This window comes from Hippopotamus amphibius, chromosome 4 (assembly GCF_030028045.1).
Source record: "Hippopotamus amphibius kiboko isolate mHipAmp2 chromosome 4, mHipAmp2.hap2, whole genome shotgun sequence".
In the NCBI taxonomy this organism is placed as follows: domain Eukaryota; kingdom Metazoa; phylum Chordata; class Mammalia; order Artiodactyla; family Hippopotamidae; genus Hippopotamus; species Hippopotamus amphibius.
The window spans coordinates 78579974-78598077 of record NC_080189.1 but is presented as its reverse complement, the minus strand read 5'-3'; the positions used below and the strand labels follow the sequence as shown (position 1 = coordinate 78598077).

Here is an 18104-nt window from a genome sequence, read left to right as displayed (position 1 = left end):
TATTTGAAAAGCAGTGTTGTGGAAAATTAGGCAGCAATAAATAAACTAGGGAATGAAAGAGATCAGAGGCAGGTAGATTTCTAATTTGAAATTGTCAAAAAAGAAAGGGGAGGACTTCCCTTGTGGTCCAGTGGCTGAAACTCCATGCTTCCATTGCAGGGGGTGCGGGTTCTGTCCCTGGTCGGGGAACTAAAATCCTACATACCAAATGGCTTGGCCAAAAAACGTAAAAGTAAAAGAAAGGGGGAGAGAGAGGAAGGAAGAGAGAAATACAAAGGGTGGTGTATCAGTTACGATCCTTTCAAGTGACAAGACAGCCAGCTGAAAGAAGGGTAATCGGAAGAGGAACTTCCGTTGGCTAAAAAGTCCAGGGGGTAATTCTGACTGCAGTTATAGCACTAGTCATTCATCCAGATATCGCCAGCACTTGGTTTTTCTTCAGTTCTCAGCTGTACGTCCTCCAAATGGCAATAAGATGGTGGTGAGTTGGATGCGACCATTTTTCAGCCTCACAACTGCCCTGAGACTCAGTAGGAAAGAGCCACTGTCGGGTCACTGGCTCTTTCAGGAGTCCTGAGACCCACTCTCATCAAACCTGCTTAGCTTAACCCGGAAAGAATTGGTGCACTGGTCTGGGGTGCACGGCTTTGACTGGCCAGGCCAGTGCCATCAGTGTCATATGCTCCCATCTAGAGGGGCAGCCCCTCCTCCCAGCCCAGCTTTGATGTGGACTGAGAGTGAGGAAGGGATGGATTCTCAGACCAGTTCCGTTTCTCAAAGAATAGAGAATGGGTGCTCAGGGGAAAGTTAGTAAAGGTCCACTGCAAGTATTCAGGGCATATTCCTTCAGGCATCTGAGTAGCAAAGTGTAAGATCCCTGTTGGTTTTTCGATGGTTGCTTCCCTGTCAAGCCCAGGTGCGGCTGTGGGGACGTGAAACTGAGTCCTCAAGCACAGACCAGGCCACAGTGACTCCAGCACCTCACCAGCCAGAGGAAATGGGGTGAGGAAGGAGGGTAGCGTGAGAGGGCCGAAAGCCCAGAACCCAAAACTGCTTTCCTCTCCTGAACTTCTGCAGCCTCGTCTCACCTGCCCGTCCACTGTGACCCTGGCTGTCGTATGCTTCCAGCAGAAGGGTGACGCTTACGGCAGTGGCTCTCAAGCTTTGGCCCAGGTCAGGGTCACCTGGAAAGGTGTGCTAAATTTCTGGGCCCCAGCTCTGGAGTTTCTGATTCACGGTGGGGCCAGGTGATGCCTGTCCTGCGGATGCAGGCACCACGCAGACAGCTGCTGCTGGACGGCGTGCTGTGTGATGCCTTGTACACACCACGCTGTACACGCACCCTACTGTACACGCACCGTACTGTATGGATACCGTACTGTATACACAGCAGGGTTTCATCTCTTTTGCCTGAAGGAATGCTCTCAAGGAGGAGTGTACAGTGTGTAACCTGGAGGTGACTCCTAAAGTAAACTTGATCAAATTCCATTTGAAATTAGGTGGAAGGGTAATTGATACTCCTTCAAGTACTAGTTTCCTACAGAAAAATTTCAAGAAAGGAAATTATTTGGAAACTTTCTTATTCTTTTCTGAAATATGCCAATATAAATTCAATTTGTTAACAATTCTTTTTTTCTCCAGAATACTCATTTCTTAGGAGAGTGTCTAAAGTAGACGATTACAACACAATGGTTATCACTCCCAAGACTGTGGGAGTGATAGTGGCATTTTTTGCAGGCAGGTGTGGACACGTGTGTACCCCATGTGTAGTCCCCGGAGGCTGATGCTGCAGTGGCCTTAGGCATCACCTAAGTGAAACCCTCAGAGCGTGCGCGAAGGAGCTGCAGCTTTTTTTCCCTTTAGTGTGTTGTATACATTCGAAACTCAGGGATCCTTGCTGTAAGACACAGCCACCCATGCTTCCCTCAGGAACACTTGCCAGGAGGGGTGGTCTCTGCAGTCCAGACTTAAGTGGACTCAGACTTTAAGAAGCCTCAGTTAGCATCCGCCATGCGGAAAAATTCCCCAAAGTAATGTTTGTGCTAAGCCTTCTCTCATGTTTAGTGTTACACACTTAACTTCGTAAAAATCGTGCATGTATTTCTATGACGTTTTGCTAGTTTTATGATGTAAAAAGGACCTCCAAGAACAGAACCCCAATTTAAATAATATTGCACCTATGGGAAATGAGCTTTCGATTTATGACAGCTCCACCTATGGCATTATTCAGAATAGGAACTAATTAAGTAGTGAGTCAGACAGGTTACCATCACCGTGTGTCATGCATCTTTGATGTTACTTGAAAGCAGTTAAGGGTGACTAAGTTCTTGAATACCACGTTCGACTGTGTATTTACACAGTGAAATTATATCCCTTTCTCCCCAATACACTCAGTATAAATTGTATTCCTTTCTCCCCAGTACACTCAGTGTAGAATTCTTTCCAGATTTAATAGAGGCTCAGATTTAATGGGCCTTTGCTGATGGAAACAGGACTTTCCATGTTTCCTACACCTAGAGGAGTTAGAGGACAAGGTGGCCTGGAGGGTTCTCAGCCTCTCTTCTGCCCTCACACTCTGCACACATGCAGTCAAACTTGTTTCTCAGCGACCTGTGGAGGGGAAAGCTCAGAGATGGGGTTGGAAAAGCAGCAGTGCAGACGGGAATGATTTCTACCAAAAGGTCATTTCCAAGTTGACTTCCATGACCCCTGTGAGTCTGGACAAAGAGAGTCTACTGTCCTACACCTTTTAACAGCCATCTGCCCAGTGACAATTTGTTTATAATGTTGACTCTGTCTCTATAAGAGCTTGAAAGACTAAGCTATAGAGTTAACTGTGTTTTCTTATGTTTTAATTCTGTGAAAAGTGATAACCCCAGTATATATGGAAACTTTGAGTCAGTAGACCATTTATTCCCCATTATGGAGAAAAGGGGCAGTTCTTGTCCCAGAGACAGAAGTTAGAATAACTATCATAGTTGACCCTATAAAAAGAGATGACAGAATGGGAAATACACGATTCAGTCAGGTGAGACCCCGAGCGGTCAGTTTTCCCCAAGACTGATTCGCTGAAGACTCCCAGCCAGATGTTGCAAGTAAAGTGAGTATCACAGTAAAGCGAGTCTCACCATCTTTCCCAGTGCCAAGGTCACCGATCACAGATCAACACAACAGATATAATGAAAAAGTCTGAAGTATTGCAAGGATTACAGAAATGTGATAGAGACATGAAGCGAGCAGGTGCTGTTGGAAAAACAGTGCCAAGACTTGCTCGACACAGGGTCACCACAAACCTCCAATTTGTAAAAAACAAAGTATCTGCGAAATGCAGTAAAACAAAGTACAATGAAATGAGGCATGCCCATATCTTAAATTGAACATGGGAAGTTCTTCAAGGAGTAGCAGATGCAAGATGTTGGGGTGTTTATACATCTACAAAAATTGAAGACTGAACTGTGTGTGATTAAGGGAGAGCCCGTTCCTTTGCACATAAATCATGGGAGGACTGACAAGTCTGAGTAACAGCAACTCTACCAGAGTCAGGACAAGCTCAAGTTTCAATATCACCTCAGTAATTTGGTGAGCTGGTCATGGGCTTAGTGGTCTGCTTTTACATCGGCCGAGGGGGAGGACTGGCCAAAAGGAGCACAAAAAATCCAGTCTTAAAATCCAAGGCTGTTTGTGTTCAAATGGTCTTGTACTGGTCGAATCTCTCAACTGCTCTGTACTAGATATTCAGTCATTAAGCCTGGCCGCCCTGTGATAGGTATGATGGGAAGCAGGGAAGCAGACTAGGAATTAGAAGCTGGAACTTTTCCATGTGAGATTTAATTTGGTCACTGATAGTTTAAGCATCAATGTTTTACTTGAAAGAGGGGTAACGTAACATTTCTAAACAGTTCTCCAGATTTATTTAGACAGAATTATTAACCTGTTTCTGTACTCTGACCTGGATTTTCGTGCATAAAAAGTCAATTTGCTTGAACTTTCGTTGCCTGATAAAATGTTCCTTAAAATCCTCTCCATGGTACCTTGAGTAGATTAGCCTCAACTTTAAAGATGCTCTTATCCAATGGTGATTGCTCAGTAAATGGTAAATAGATTATGTACAGAAGTGAAGATACCCAATATATAAAAGGATTCCCCCTTGAAGCTGAGAAATAAGAATTCAGGAGGACTTCTCTACTCCCTTGTCTGTTTGAGGACTGTTTGTATGCTTCCCGTTTATTCCACTCATTACCTCTCTGTGGACCTTGTTTTTTTCTCTGTCTCTTACCACTTGGGATTCATGCATCTTAAATAGAATTAAGTATGGTGAGCCACAGCCTTTATGATGAACTGGATTCCATAGAAGGGAGATCTAACCAAGCTATAAATTTTAAGGTACTTATCTTTGTTTTTAGCACATACTCTCACTTACTAGAAGTGGATATATTTCTCCATCAAAGACTGGTGGAGATGATAGTCTTATTTTATTTAGAGGAGTAAGGTCTACTTTAAAAATGTACCAGTGGTCAAACCAGGGCACAGTTGGTCTAGAGGACATAATAAACATTAGCCATGAAATTCCAAATAGCTGTGGTTTTATGAGACGTGTGTTTTCCTAGCAACCTCTCTTTCAAGGATTTAATGTCTCTCACTTTGGCAGATCATGGGCGCTTGTGACTAAGCCTTGATTTCAAAAGACAGTAACATTTTAATAACTTGGTCACACTAATACAGATTTTATTACATTACCACCAAACCAACTAGCTTTTACCTAATAACTAAAGAAAGCATTTCCCAGGGAATGTAAAGGGTCAACAGAATGTAAGGGGAAAACATTTACTCTACTTTCAGGGAAGAAATGGTATTTTAAAATATTCCCAGAATGAGCACATCTTGTTAATCACAAATGAACCTTAAGAAGATCTGGTGATTAGCAGTATTTCTGTTGACGTTTTTAATGTATTGGGAAAGGCAAAACCTGTGCAGTGGTGAATATATACTCAGAGCCAAACTCCTTTCATCTAATTTGCCTGAATAATGATGTTTGATTGTACTGTAGTATTCCATTAATGTAATAAAACTGAAGTTTCCTTGAGAAGTCTGAGGTCTCAATCATGGTGCTACATAGGGTTTCTTTCCTGAAGAAATAGTTAGAAGCAAAGTAACAAAGAGAATGTGGCTTTATAATGAAGTTCATGTTACTAAAACCTCTGTAGTGAGAATCAGTTTCTCTTTTCAATGACAGACTAACCCTGATCAGTTGAGCTTCTCGGTCTTTTGGTAGGGGTGCTTTATCTGGTTTGGGTTTTTATAACCATTGAGCATGCCTCTGTTGTGGAAGCTTCTGCAGTGACAGCCATTTGTTGTTTTTGCATTTTATTCAGTTTTAAGTTTTTACCGTAGCTAAAACTTTCTGTGATTTGAAAGAAAAAACAGATTTTTATACAAAATTAGAGATAATACTGAGCCACAGTATGGTTGTTTCACTATAGGCAGAAAAGTCTTAGTTATTTTGATGAATTTGTTTTCAAAATAAACTATCATTCTATAACTGCATAGTGGTGATAAATTAGGACATTGGGTAAGAGACACTAAGAATTCCCTGCCTATTTCTTGAAGTGTCATTTGGATCTTTTTGGTTTTTTCTCTTAAGGAGTTTAACGCCACGCTGTCAGCCAAGGGCCACTGGCCACATGGTGTTTTTGAGCACTTGAAATGTGGCTCCTCTGAATGGGATGTGCTCAGAGTGTGAAATCCACACCAGAGCTCAAAGACTTAGTATGAAAAAATTTAAAATATCTCAATAATTTTGCATATTAATCACACGTGGAAGGTATAAAATTTTAGATATATCAAGTTTAATAAATTTATTTAAATTAATTTCACCCATTTCATTTTACTTTTTGGAATATGGCCACTAGAAAATTTAAAATTGCCTCATGTGATTCACATTACCCTTCTGTAGGACAGCACTGGTTTCAAGGGTATCAGAAGATATTTAAGCCAAAACAATCTGTAATGTATCTCTTAGCCTTTCAATTTGTTTTTCAGCCTATTGTAAGCTAGTTTTCTCTCCCACCACTGTACTAAACATCCCCTCCTCTGAGCTCTTTCATGGTCCTCACTCTTGCCCGTGTCCCGTTTGATGGCCCTGTTCTTCCTGACTTCCCTGCTGCAGTGTTTACCTGGGTGCTCACTCTCAGACCAGTTTCTCCTCGCCTTCCTGACTCTTGGTGTTTACCTGTAGACACAGTTTTCAGCCAACCTTCATCTTGGCCCACTTCTCTTCTCGCCGGACACTCTTCCTTTTACTTCCATGCTTGTAGTGTTTCCCGTGTGCCGTTGGCCCCCAGAGCCGTGTCCTCGGCCTTGCTCTCTCTCCAGACTGAATTTCCAGCTGTCCTGAGAAAACTGAAGTGATGGTCAGCCTGTTGGTTTTGCCTCTGTAACACGTAGAATTTCTTTCATTCCATGCTTCGTCATATCTTCCTCACTCTCTCTCTCTCTCTCGAAGCTTCTAAAAGCAGGCTAAAGGCGCATTTTTCAGATGGCTGTTGGCAGCCGCGTGCTTGTGTTTGACGGTCCCTTGCACGTCATGCTGTGCGCCGGCTCCTCTGTGTACTTCGGCCTGTGGTCTTGTCTTTCCCTGGAATGTCCTCTGTCCTTCCCCTCCACTCCGCCTTCTGCCAGGTGCTCCCGAATGGCCCACAAAGCCCCACGAGTCCTGTCCCCCACCCCCATTTCCTTCCAGCCTCACACCTGCCTCTCCCCTCTGTGCTCCTCTGCAGCTTACAGTTCTTCCCTCTGTCTCCCTCAACCCCAAGATGCTGCGCCACAACTGGCTCCTCCCTAACGTTCGTCTCTCCTCAAATCCTGCCGCCTCCGGGAAGCCTTCCCTGACTGCCCTGGAAATAGCAGCCACACACGCGTGCGCACATACCCGAGGGGCACTCTCTCGCCCCTTACCCCACTCTGAGTTCTCTGTAGAGCTTAAAACAACCTGAGGTTGTATTATTTATTTGTACTTATTTGGAATGTAATACTCCAAAGGAACTTGTTTTCTGCCATTTCCACAGGTCACAGCTCACTAGGCAGTCAGTAAAACTTTGAGTAAATGATGAAATCATCTTTCTCCTTCAGGATCTGCTCCCCTACCTCCTCTGGAATCCTCCAGGGCAGAATCACTCCCTCTTGTTCATCTATTGCCTGAGCACTCTGTCGACTCCAGCAGCTACGCGCAGTGGAGACCCATCTGTTTTCTGTTCTGAGTATGAACTCAGGACAGTAGGGACTTGGTATTACTCATAGTCATGGTACCACTTGCCCTGACACAACATAGAGACCCTTTAAGGGTTGTGTTTTGTAGTCGGTCACCTTTCTTCTTTTCACTTACTCAGCGAATATCAGTGCAGGCCTGCCGGGTGCCAGGCACTGAGCCTGGTGATGTCACCGTGACCAGGACTGTGGCTCCTGTTCCCACAGAGCTGTAGCCTCTTCCCCTCCCATTTCTGAATCCAGACTGTGATAACCTACAAGTATTTACAAATAGAGGGAAGGGTAGGCTGGACGGCTGGCTGGACAGTAAGACCCCTTTAAAAGGGAGGGCCCACCTGTGCTTCAGCGTCCTGTCGTATCGCAGCCCTTCACGTTGCTGCTTCCCTGCTGTGCTAGGTCTTCTCACCACGTTGACAGTAGGCAGAGCAGAGGAGAGAAGAGTGTCCCGTGGCGGGAACACGATGCCCAGAGACGCTGTTGTGAGAGAGAGGGCACGACAGGTGTGAGTGGTTGGCCGTGCCCGGGAGACTGACTGTCCCTGAGCGCAGGGAGCACATGTGTGTCGAGTCTGGAGAGCCGGGCACAAGCTCACCCTGCCAGGGGCTTGTGGACCCCAGTGAGCGGTTGGGAGGTTATCATAGGAGCAGAGGGAAGCTCCTGAAGGGTTTAAGCAGTGCAGTCACTGATGAGATTTACAGAGCACAGAAAACCCTCCCAGCTGCAGTTCGGGCAGTATTCTGCTGCAACTGAGCAAAAAGCGATGGTAGCTCAAGTTAGTGTTCTGTAGCGGGGAGAGGAGTAAACAAAGTCTAGAAATGCCTACACCTAGGATTTAAAGTCCATAGGACATGGTGGCCCGTTAGCTAGATGGCGGAGGCGGTGGAGGGAGAGGAAAGACGGAGATGCTTCTCAGTGTTGTGTCCCGCTGGCTGCGAGGAACATCCACTGAGATGCCCACGGGGGTGTAGGGAGGGCCTGATTCGGGCATGCTGAATCTGAGGTGCCTCTGAGACATCGAAGGGGAGAGGTTAGGTGAAGGGCTGGTTGGAGAGATCTGAGCCAGAGACAAAAGTTGTGACTCCTGAGGTGCGGGTGATCGTTCAGCCTTGGGTGTGGGTGGACGGTGAGAAGGAGCCTCCAGGTCAGGCTGTGGGGACCCGCAGTTAGTAGGCGGGTGACGGGAGACAGACCAACAGAGGAGACAGAGCAGCAGCCAGAGAGAGAGGAGGAGAACCAGGGCAGGGTTTTGTTCTGGAAGCCAAGAGGAAAGGAGTTTGTGAACAGGGAAGGAACAGCAATGTCAAGAGCACCGCTGAGACGGTGCTCAGAAGAGAGCCCCAAGAGTACGCTTGGCTTCTAGTGACCTGGTGGCGGATGAGAAGACGGCAGTCGGATGGAGAGGTTGGGTGTGAATGGAAGGAAGGGGACCGTGAGCATCACTGCCACCCTCGAGAGAACCCATGTGACAGAGGAGACAGGAAGCCACTGTTAACAGCATAGTTTGTTTTGTACAAGATGCTGGGGAGTCCAGAGGGGCCGGGGGAAGGGAAGGCAGAAGACTTTGCAGAGGAGACCCCCCACACACACACCGGGCCTGGAGTGAGCCACGAAGATAAATTTGTCAGGCAGTAGGGTAGGGGGCTTCCTGAGCAGAGGCACTAGGGAGGCAAGGCCCGAGGTGAGGACTGTGTGTCTGGTTTAGGGATTACAGCCCAGTTGATTTGGAACACAGATTCCCCACAGAATGGTGATGGGAGATTCATCTAGAAAAGGAGGCAGGGGCAGATCATGAAACATTCTGGGTGCTATACTGAGGTATTCATACTTTATTGGTGCCAGTGCTTCTCAATTTATCTTTGGAAGTATGCTTTTTTTTAAATTTTATTTTATTTATTTATTTTTGGCTGCATCGGGTCTTAGTTGTGTCATGCAAGCTCAGTAGTTGTGGCATGCGGGCTTGGTTGCTCCACAGCATGTGGGAGCTTAGTTCCCTGACCAGGGATCGAATCCACGTCCCTGCGCTGGAAGGCAGATTCTCAACCATTGGACCACCAGGGAAGTCCCTGGAAGTACTCTTTTTTTTTTTTTTTTTTTTTTAATTTAATTTATTTATTTATTATTTTTTGGGGGGGTACACCAAGTTCAATCATCTGTTTTTATACACATATCCCCGTATTCCCTCCCTCCTTTTACTCCCCCCCCACCCTCCCTCGAGTCCCCCCCACCCTCCCCGTCCCAGTCCTCTAAGGCATCTTCCATCCTCGAGTTGAACTCCCTTTGTTATACAACAACTTCCCACTGGCTATCTATTTTACAGTTGGTAACTCTTAATGTCAAGAGACAGTAAGTGCAGACCCTTTCTGAAGTGAACATAAGCTCTCTTTCAAATCTCATACTTTTAAAATTCTGATGAATTTTACATTCTGGTCTGTAATGTATCTGCTTGACTTTTTATGCAGAAGTGTCTTAGGTTATTTTCAATTGAGTAGAAGTGACTCCAGGAATATTGATTCTGGAACGTATTGGTTCTGCGGCCTTGGGTAGCACTTGCCATTGCCATATGCATCCACCCCGCCCCCACCCCACTGGAGCGTGTCTGTCGGGGAAGAAGAGCAGCCAGACAACCACAGGGAACGTATTGTGATCAGACTTATGGGAAGATCCCTGTGCGTGAAGGGTGGGTTGAGGTGGGGGAAACTAGAGACAGGAGGTAGTGGTCCAGGTAAGAAATTGTGAAATCCCAGCCTTTAAGCAGTGGGGATATTGAGGTCTAGGAAATAGAATTCGTATGACTGGTGACTTCGTGAGATGTGAAAGAGGTGGAAAATGAAAGCAACAGAACTTTAGGATGACTCCCCAGTGTCTGACTTGGGCATTGAGGTTGGGGAGCAGGAGAGAGCAGTGGGTTTGGTGCCCAAGGTGTTTACTGCATTGAAAGCCTTGCCCTGTGGTGAGAGCTGAAGGTGTGGGACATTTCAGCCAGGTGAAAAGATCCAGTTTTAATTGGCGCTGTGAGTCTGGAGAGGGCTTAGGGTAGAGGTTATCAGCATGTAAGAGGCAGCTGAAGCTTTGATAGTAGATGAAATTGCTCAGAAATAGAAGGCAGAGTGTCAGGAGAAGAGGGCCAGCCCGCAAGAGATCTTGGGCAACGCTGATATTTAAGAGGAGGGCAAAGAAAAAATCCTGAGAAAATGGTGAGGGAGCTATAGAGGGAGGAACAGATCCAAGAGGGAGTATAAGGACGACCAGTAGTTCCAAATTGTCCACCAGTCAGTGCGTGAAGGACAACCACTGCACTTGGTGGGCCTTCGATCATTAAAGATACTGTGACCTTAGAGCAGATTGAGTTGAGGGGACAAATCCCGATTCAGGTAGATTGACAAGTGGTCACAGGTATATATGACCTTGCTGTCAAGAAGTTGTTTTGAGGGAGTGAGTGTGTTGGCTAGAAAGAGATGCAGGGTCGTGGGGGGAGGATGTTTTTTAGTAAGTGGTTTGTTCCGGTTTTTAAGATAGGAATAGATGTATATTTATGTGCTGAGGAGGAGCCAGTATAAGGGAAGAGATGGTGTGAGGCCTGCTGCCTTACACATAGGAAGTATGCTGTAAAAACAGCTGTTCAGTGAATGACTGTTTACTGTTACATTTCTCAGTCTCAGTTCCTCAGGTAAAATTTGTATTTTTTTTTTTCAGGGATTTATGATTTTTAATGACTTCATAGAATTACAGTGTATAGACGTACTGTAATTTGTTTAACCAGTCTTTGTTTTTGGACATGGTGTTATAAATAATGCTTGACAAATATTCCTGTACATCAGTCTTAGTCCATGACTGATTGATTCTATAGTTCATTGATCTGTTTTCGTTTCTTTTTTTTTAATTTTTGTTGGAAAATTTTGTGTTTTATTGGCTACCTGCTCTTAATGCTCTTCATGTACAATCATGGTTTATTAACTTGGAGGTTGTCATTTTGTAGCCTCAGAATATTCTGCTGACAAGTGAATCTCCACTGGGTGACATTAAGATAGTTGATTTTGGTCTTTCAAGAATAATGAAGAAGAGCGAGGAGCTCCGGGAGATCATGGGCACTCCTGAGTATGTGGGTGAGTATCCGTCACGGGGGCCGGGTATTGTGTTCGGGCTCAGGCATCACCTTCATTGGGGGACTCACATGTGGCATGATCAGTGGTGGGGCCAGCTGTCCACTGTGTTGAAATTCTACCATCAGAGATCCCTTCCTTTGTATTAAGCTAAAAAATGGAAAACTTTTAAGAGTAAGGTACCAAATCTGTGCTCGCTTTCCTGGAGGGCTAAGAGAAGTTGAAGGTATTGCTTCTAAAAGGAATACGAAAGGATTTTCTTAAGCAGCGTAGGATGTTAGGATATCTGAGGGCGGAAGGATACTGAACCAGTAAAGACCTTTTAAGAACTTTTGAAGTCGGTAGTAAACATCATAAAAGTCATTGCGAGCCCTGTGATTGCGCAGATGTGGGAAACAGAGAAGGCATTCTGCTGGGTTGATACAGGGCTGAGAGCTTCTGGCAGAAAGAAAAAGGAGAGAGCGGCTGAAGTGATGAACCACGGCTTCTCAGTGTGGTAGAAAAAGTAATAAACTGTGATTTTTTTGATAGACTGGAAGGAAAATGGAGCATAAAAGGATTAGTGCTTTGAACGAGGTTAAAAAGAGATTTCTGTAGAAGAGCAAAATAGTGGAATAGTTTAAAGGTTATGATTTAAAGGAATTACAATTTTATCATTTAAAATTTCAGAGTAGAAGCGGCTCTTTGTGATTATAAGGCCTTGACTGTAACTCTGGAAGGGCATCTCTTGAGACCACATCAAGGAGCACGGCTGCCAGGCTGTAGGGGTCCTGCACATCAGTGTGGAAGTTGCCCGGGGTGGTGGCAGCCCTGGAGGAGAGTGGCTTTTGTGTCTGTAGATGAGAACATCTTTGTGACCAGGAGTAGAGGAGGCTGTGGCCCGGGCCTGGGGGAAGAAGATTTGCCTGAGGGCAGAGATGTGAAGTGGGCAGACAGGCATTCTCCTTCTAAAAGGCCTGGAGGCTTGGCAAGAAGGTGATGAATGAGAGGAGTAGTCCTTGAAGGAGCCCAGGATGGTGGGAATTTATGCAGGAACAAAAAAGGATTCCAGGGACACCAGGGACACGGAAAGCCCTGGGAGATAGGTAGGGTTGAGGAAAACAAAGCTGCATAGCAATGATAGCACAGAAAATAATTTGAAGTTTTAAAATACTTTTTAAAGGCCTACAGTTTGAAACAACAGATCCTTTATTAATTAGATAGTAAAAGATATCACAGGCAGAAAAACACCCTTCAAACTGTATATTTTGTGGACCAGAACACTTAATTTCCAGTGTGCTGACTGGTGTGCCTCATGACCAAGTAAGTTTCAGGAATGTGGCTTAACGTGCTGCTTCAGGGAGAGCAGCAGCTTGGCGCGTGAGCCAGTGATTAACGGGAGGCCTTGTAAACTAGAAGAAATACAGATGACTGTGGACTGAAGGCCTATGGGCTGAGATTCCAATAGGAATTTTTGCCCTGAATGAGTTTTGTTTTTGTTTTTTTGTTTGTTTTTCCTGTTTTGTTTTCCAGTGCTTTCTGCTCTTTGGTAAATTCTGAATTTACTACCAAGAGCTTTTTTCCCTCCAAAATACAAAACTGCATTCTTTATTATAAAAGCAGTACAAGCCCAATCCAAAACTGAAAATAATTCAGACAGTTATAATACAGAAAAACATGGGGCTCTCCTGTCTGTCTTTCCCTGGCCTGACTTTTAAAGGGGAGTTTAAGCCTCTTGTGTGCCACCACCCCTGGCATTTTATGTACAGAAAGGACTGCCTGGGTGTGTTCTGCTCCATGCTGGCCAGCTGTGTGGCCTTGGTCCCCAAATCTTTTTGTACCTCGTGTTCCTCTGTCCATGAAACGAGGCTGTAGAAGTCCTACCTCATTGGATCTGCTCGGTCACACACACATGCAGCGTTCAGCACATAATAAACACATGGAAAAGTAAGCTAATGTTCCTTCCTTCCCCCCTCCTCCCGCCATCTACTGCACTCTCATCTCTGTTGTACTTTCTCCCCTCCAGTAATTTGGATACTATGCATTTGATTTTAAATTTCCTAGTAGTATCTTTAAAAAATTTTTTTTCCTGTTTTCGGCTGCGCTACACAGCTTGTGGGATCTTAGTTCCCTGATTTGGGGATTGAACCCATGCCCCCTGCAGTGGAAGTGCAGAGTCCTAGCCACTGGACCACAAGGGAATTCCCTCTTAAAACTGTTAAATAGTATTCACAGCCTCTGTTTCTCAACTCGGCAAGTTCAGACAGCAGTGGAGGAGATCAGCACCCCCACCTTTCCTCCCCTCATATTCTGGGGCAGGTTTGTCCCCAGCACGTGCAACTTTGAGTGTTTTGGGTTTTCCCAGAACATTTTCATTGCCTTTTTTTATTGTAATCACCACAGTTTTTTAGTCTTTGATCTGTTTTTAAATGGATTCAGTACTTACTGCCTTGTCTTGTCATAGCCTAGCTTTCCTATTAGTATACTTTTGAAAAAAAAATCTTATTTTGGTTGACTGGATTGTATCAGTGAGTAGTTTTTAAGGTGCGTTTTCCTGAATTTCCTCTGTCTTCGCACACGTGGGACTGTCTTTCTGTTGCCTGTCTGGTGGCAGTGGTCTCGTTAGATATTATCAAAGCAAACGGTTTTTCTCAGCCCTGTAGAGTTGTCTTTGTTGTCTGTGTGTGTGATGTCATCCGGGGATGCCCAGGTTGTTTCTGACCTTGTTGACTGCCTTTGTGTAAGTGGTTGGGCCTTTTAAAAGCTCACTCCAGCCACAGCATAGAGAGTACATCACAGGGTGGGACCGAATGGGCGTCGGGGGGGGGGGGAGTGCTCTACACGGGAGGGGGGGGTATGATTTAGAAGCAGGAACCTGATGCTTGATTAGGTAGAGGGTGTGGGAAGAGGGAAGTGTAAAAGTTGGTCAGTTTATGTGGCAGTAATTATGTATTCAAATATTAAAAAAAAATACTAAGACCCAGCATTGCAGGTTAGAGGTACAAAAAGTAAGCAAGTTAATTACAAATGTGTAGGTAGACTTTATAGTAAGTCATATTAATTTGACTTATAATGTGAACTTATTTCCTCTTAGCCCCAAACCTTGATAATGCCTTACAATTTGATGAATATTGAAATTTTTATCTCTAAGAGCAAATTTGGCATTGTTTTTTCCACAAAACTAAATGTTTTCTTTTGTTTCTGATACTAGCTCCGGAAGTTCTTAGTTACGATCCTATCAGCATGGCAACAGATATGTGGTAAGAATTATTTATGAAAAACTGATCAAATTAGTTTCAAGGGAAGACTATGATACTAATTTTTCTTACATTTGCATTCTGATTTAGGAGCATTGGCGTGTTAGCATATGTCATGCTGACAGGAATATCGCCTTTCTTAGGGGATAATAAACAAGAAACGTTCCTCAACATCTCACAGATGAGTTTAAGTTATTCTGAGGAAGAGTTTGACGTTGTGTCTGAGTCAGCTGTTGACTTCATCAAGACGCTTTTAGTCAAGAAGCCTGAGTAAGTATTCGTTAATAGTGGTCTTTAGCAATTGTTGAGCATTCTGCTCTGAACAAAAGCAGATTAGCGACTGAAACCCCAAAATGAAGACATGAAAATGTAGACATAACACTAGATGAAACCTTTGGCTTCTTGCATGTATTGAAAGAAAAAGTGGCAGAAATGAAAATATTTTTAGAAAATGTGAACTGCATCTCAGTATAACAAATATTCGCCATCTGTTCTTGGTCTTTCACAGGCGCTTTTCAGAGAGATCTTACTTAAAATACTGCTTTTCAACATGGTAGGGAATGGCGTTTGCACACAAATGCCAAAACTTCATTTCATTCAGGAACCACAATAAGATTTTTGCAGCTCTTCATATGTCCCAAAATATAATACCTTATGCACTAATTTATAGTTGAAGTTTTAAACTATTTCATCATAATTGTAAAATGTGTATTTTTATCCAGAGATCGCGCCACTGCTGAGGAATGTCTGAACCATCCGTGGCTGACGCAGAGCAGCGCTGAGGAGTCTTCTCTCAAGGTGAAAGGGGCATTAGAAGAAGCACAGGCCCAGGAAGGCAATTCTGTGCCTGAAAGTAATTCAGATACTCAGAAGCCAGAAATCGAGGAATCCGTCGAAACTGAGGAATCCGTCGTGACAGAGGAGTTAATTGTAGTTACTTCATATACTTTAGGACAATGCAGACAGTCTGAAAAAGAGAAAATGGAGCAAAAGGCCATTTCCAAACGATTTAAATTTGAGGAACCTTTGCTACAAGACATTCCAGGAGACTTTATCTACTGAGCAGTATTTCCCTTTAGAACTTTAAGATTTCTACGTTGGAAACATTATTTATGAACTTCTGGCCAAATGGTACATGTACTGAAAGTGGCTGACCAGGTTATCACTGATAGAAACTAAAATAACTTTGTCAAACTTGTGGAGTTAGAGAAATCAAGCCAGATTTATTATACAGTTGCCAAGCAGGAGGTTTAATGGGTGAAGTTGTCTTTTTCAAAGTTCTTTTTAAGAAGGGAGATGCTTGAACCTTTTTATTTCTGCATCCTGTTTCTCCAGAATGAGAACTTGTATACAAAGATATCTGTATTCACTTTCCTAAAAAATCCAAGTAAAAGTGCCAAAATTAACATCTTTGTAAATCTGTTTTGCATTATTCATATATCTGCATATATGTATGTTTATCTTTACTAAAATTGATACTTTTTCACTTTGGATTTTTTTGGTGGAGTAACATTTTAATTTAAATAGGTATTTTCCAAATTTTTGAGACCTAGAATAACATCCACTGGTTTAATAATGTCTTATTTTTATATTTTAGTACTGCTTTATACTGACTTGATTTGGCTTCTGTTTGTCCCTGTTTTCTGTTTTTTCCTAATGCTGGTAACACTATCAGTGAAAATCCCTGGCTGATTTTTTTTCTTCAACATCACTAATAAGAGTGGTGGTGATTTTTCACTTCTGAAATTGTAACAGTTTTCAAGGTCAAGGTTAAGTCACCCTGTAACGTGAAACCAGTGTGGGCTCCGAGGCTCCCTCATCACACTTTCCTCGCCTACCCTCTTTCACAGGCAGCACCCCTGCCGCCGCCTCACAGGCTTGTCACCTAACTTTGATCTCTTGCGAGAGTCAGTGTGATCTGATCAACATGGTGGTGCTCTGGTCAGTGAAAAGACGCTATTACGTTGTTTTTGTTAATAAAATCCCCGGGAGTCAAGGAAGAAATATAAACTATATTTATGCTAGCCATCAAGCCTCTACTACAATTGAGTTTCATATTGGCCCCAAGCTATACTGAGAAAAGTTACAAAATGCCAGAATATTTATAAACCTTTACTTCATAAACAATTTGACATTGGAGACTTTGTCATTAGGGAGGTACCCTAAGACTTATAAGAATATACTCAGTAGCATTTAATTTATTTAGGATTGAAAACTTCAGTTGTATCTGGGCCCCACCATGAACAGTAAATTCCTGTTTAAAAAAATGGAAATGTAAGCGTGTATGCTGTATAACTTAAAGCAACTAAATATCCTTCTTACACAGAGCAGTCTGAGTCCTCGTTTATCTTGTATTAGGGACTTGTATCAGGTGAATGTGACTTGTCCGTGACCTGCGTGCTGTGTGCACACGCCACGCCCTCGTGTGTGCTCTGTACCATGAAGTACTCGGGCCTGTCCCTTCACAGTCCTCTAGGGTGTCACACGGTGCTCTCTCCCCAGCCGGGTTGCTCAGCTGTCAGCATCATGACCATGGGAGCCCCTAACCATCTGTTTTCAAGTGTGTGCAGGGTACTGGGCTGGACTTTCACACGCGTGGTCTGCCTGGGCTCCCAGCCCTACCGTGCGAGCGTTGCAGCCCCTGTATTGTTCCATCACTATCAAATGAAACTGATTAGGCAGTTCGAACCCTCTGGTTGCACTGTTTTCTTGCTAAATTGGCATACTGATTTATACTGTTTCTTGGAAACTAGCGTTTCTAAACAAGCTCTAGAAAGAGGAAGAGGAAATTCTGCTAAAAATGGCAGTTTTCAGTGAAAACCCATGGCCACAATGCTAAGCCTCAGGTAAGTTTTTTTTTTAATGTATTTTTATTTCATTTATTGGCTGTGTTGGGTCTTCATTGCTGTGCACGGACTTTCTGTAGTTGCGGAGAGTGGGGGCTACTCTGTTGTGGTGCACGGGCTTCTCATTGCGGTGGCTTCTCGTGGAGCACGGGCTCTAGGCACTTGGGCTTCAGTAGTTGTGGCACGTGGGCTCTAGAGTGTAGGCTCAGTGGTTGTGGTGCACGGGCTTAGTTGCTCCGAGGCATGTGGGATCTTCCCAGACCAGGGATCGAACCCGTGTCCCCTGCACTGGTAGGCGGATTCTTAACCACTGCGCCACCAGGGAAGCCCAGCCTCGGGTAAGTCTTGAAAAGAGGTAAAATACAATTTTAGGCAAATGTTTTTCATAAATACCTCTTGACAAAAATAGCAGGGATGTGAGAAAAAAATACCCACTGTTTGACACACTTTTATACTTGATGGAGTTCTGCAGTTTTAAAATCAGAATCATGTGAATAACAGACTTTTCCAAACCATTTTTATATTAATAATAAATATTTAATATAATTGCTGTATTTGTAAAAGAAAAAAACAAAAACTACATGTTTTCTTTTAGCTGGCCACTTTGTCGTTTGCAGTGTGCGGCTGTCTTTAACTGCTCTTGTGCCTTGAATTTGGAA

General features: G+C 43.9%; 1 protein-coding gene across 1 annotated transcript in view; it reads left to right on the top strand.

Moving 5' to 3' along the window:
* STK17A (serine/threonine kinase 17a) overlaps positions 1-16017 on the top strand; it is a 40492-nt gene extending 24475 nt beyond the window's left edge. Inside the window, exons 4-7 of the mRNA XM_057731105.1 lie at positions 11240-11366; positions 14554-14602; positions 14690-14869; positions 15322-16017. Of these exons, the coding sequence (XP_057587088.1) occupies positions 11240-11366; positions 14554-14602; positions 14690-14869; positions 15322-15661 (696 nt within the window). The 3' untranslated portion in view covers positions 15662-16017. The remainder of the gene's footprint in view (positions 1-11239; positions 11367-14553; positions 14603-14689; positions 14870-15321) is intronic.
* The last annotated feature ends 2087 nt before the right edge of the window (positions 16018-18104 follow it).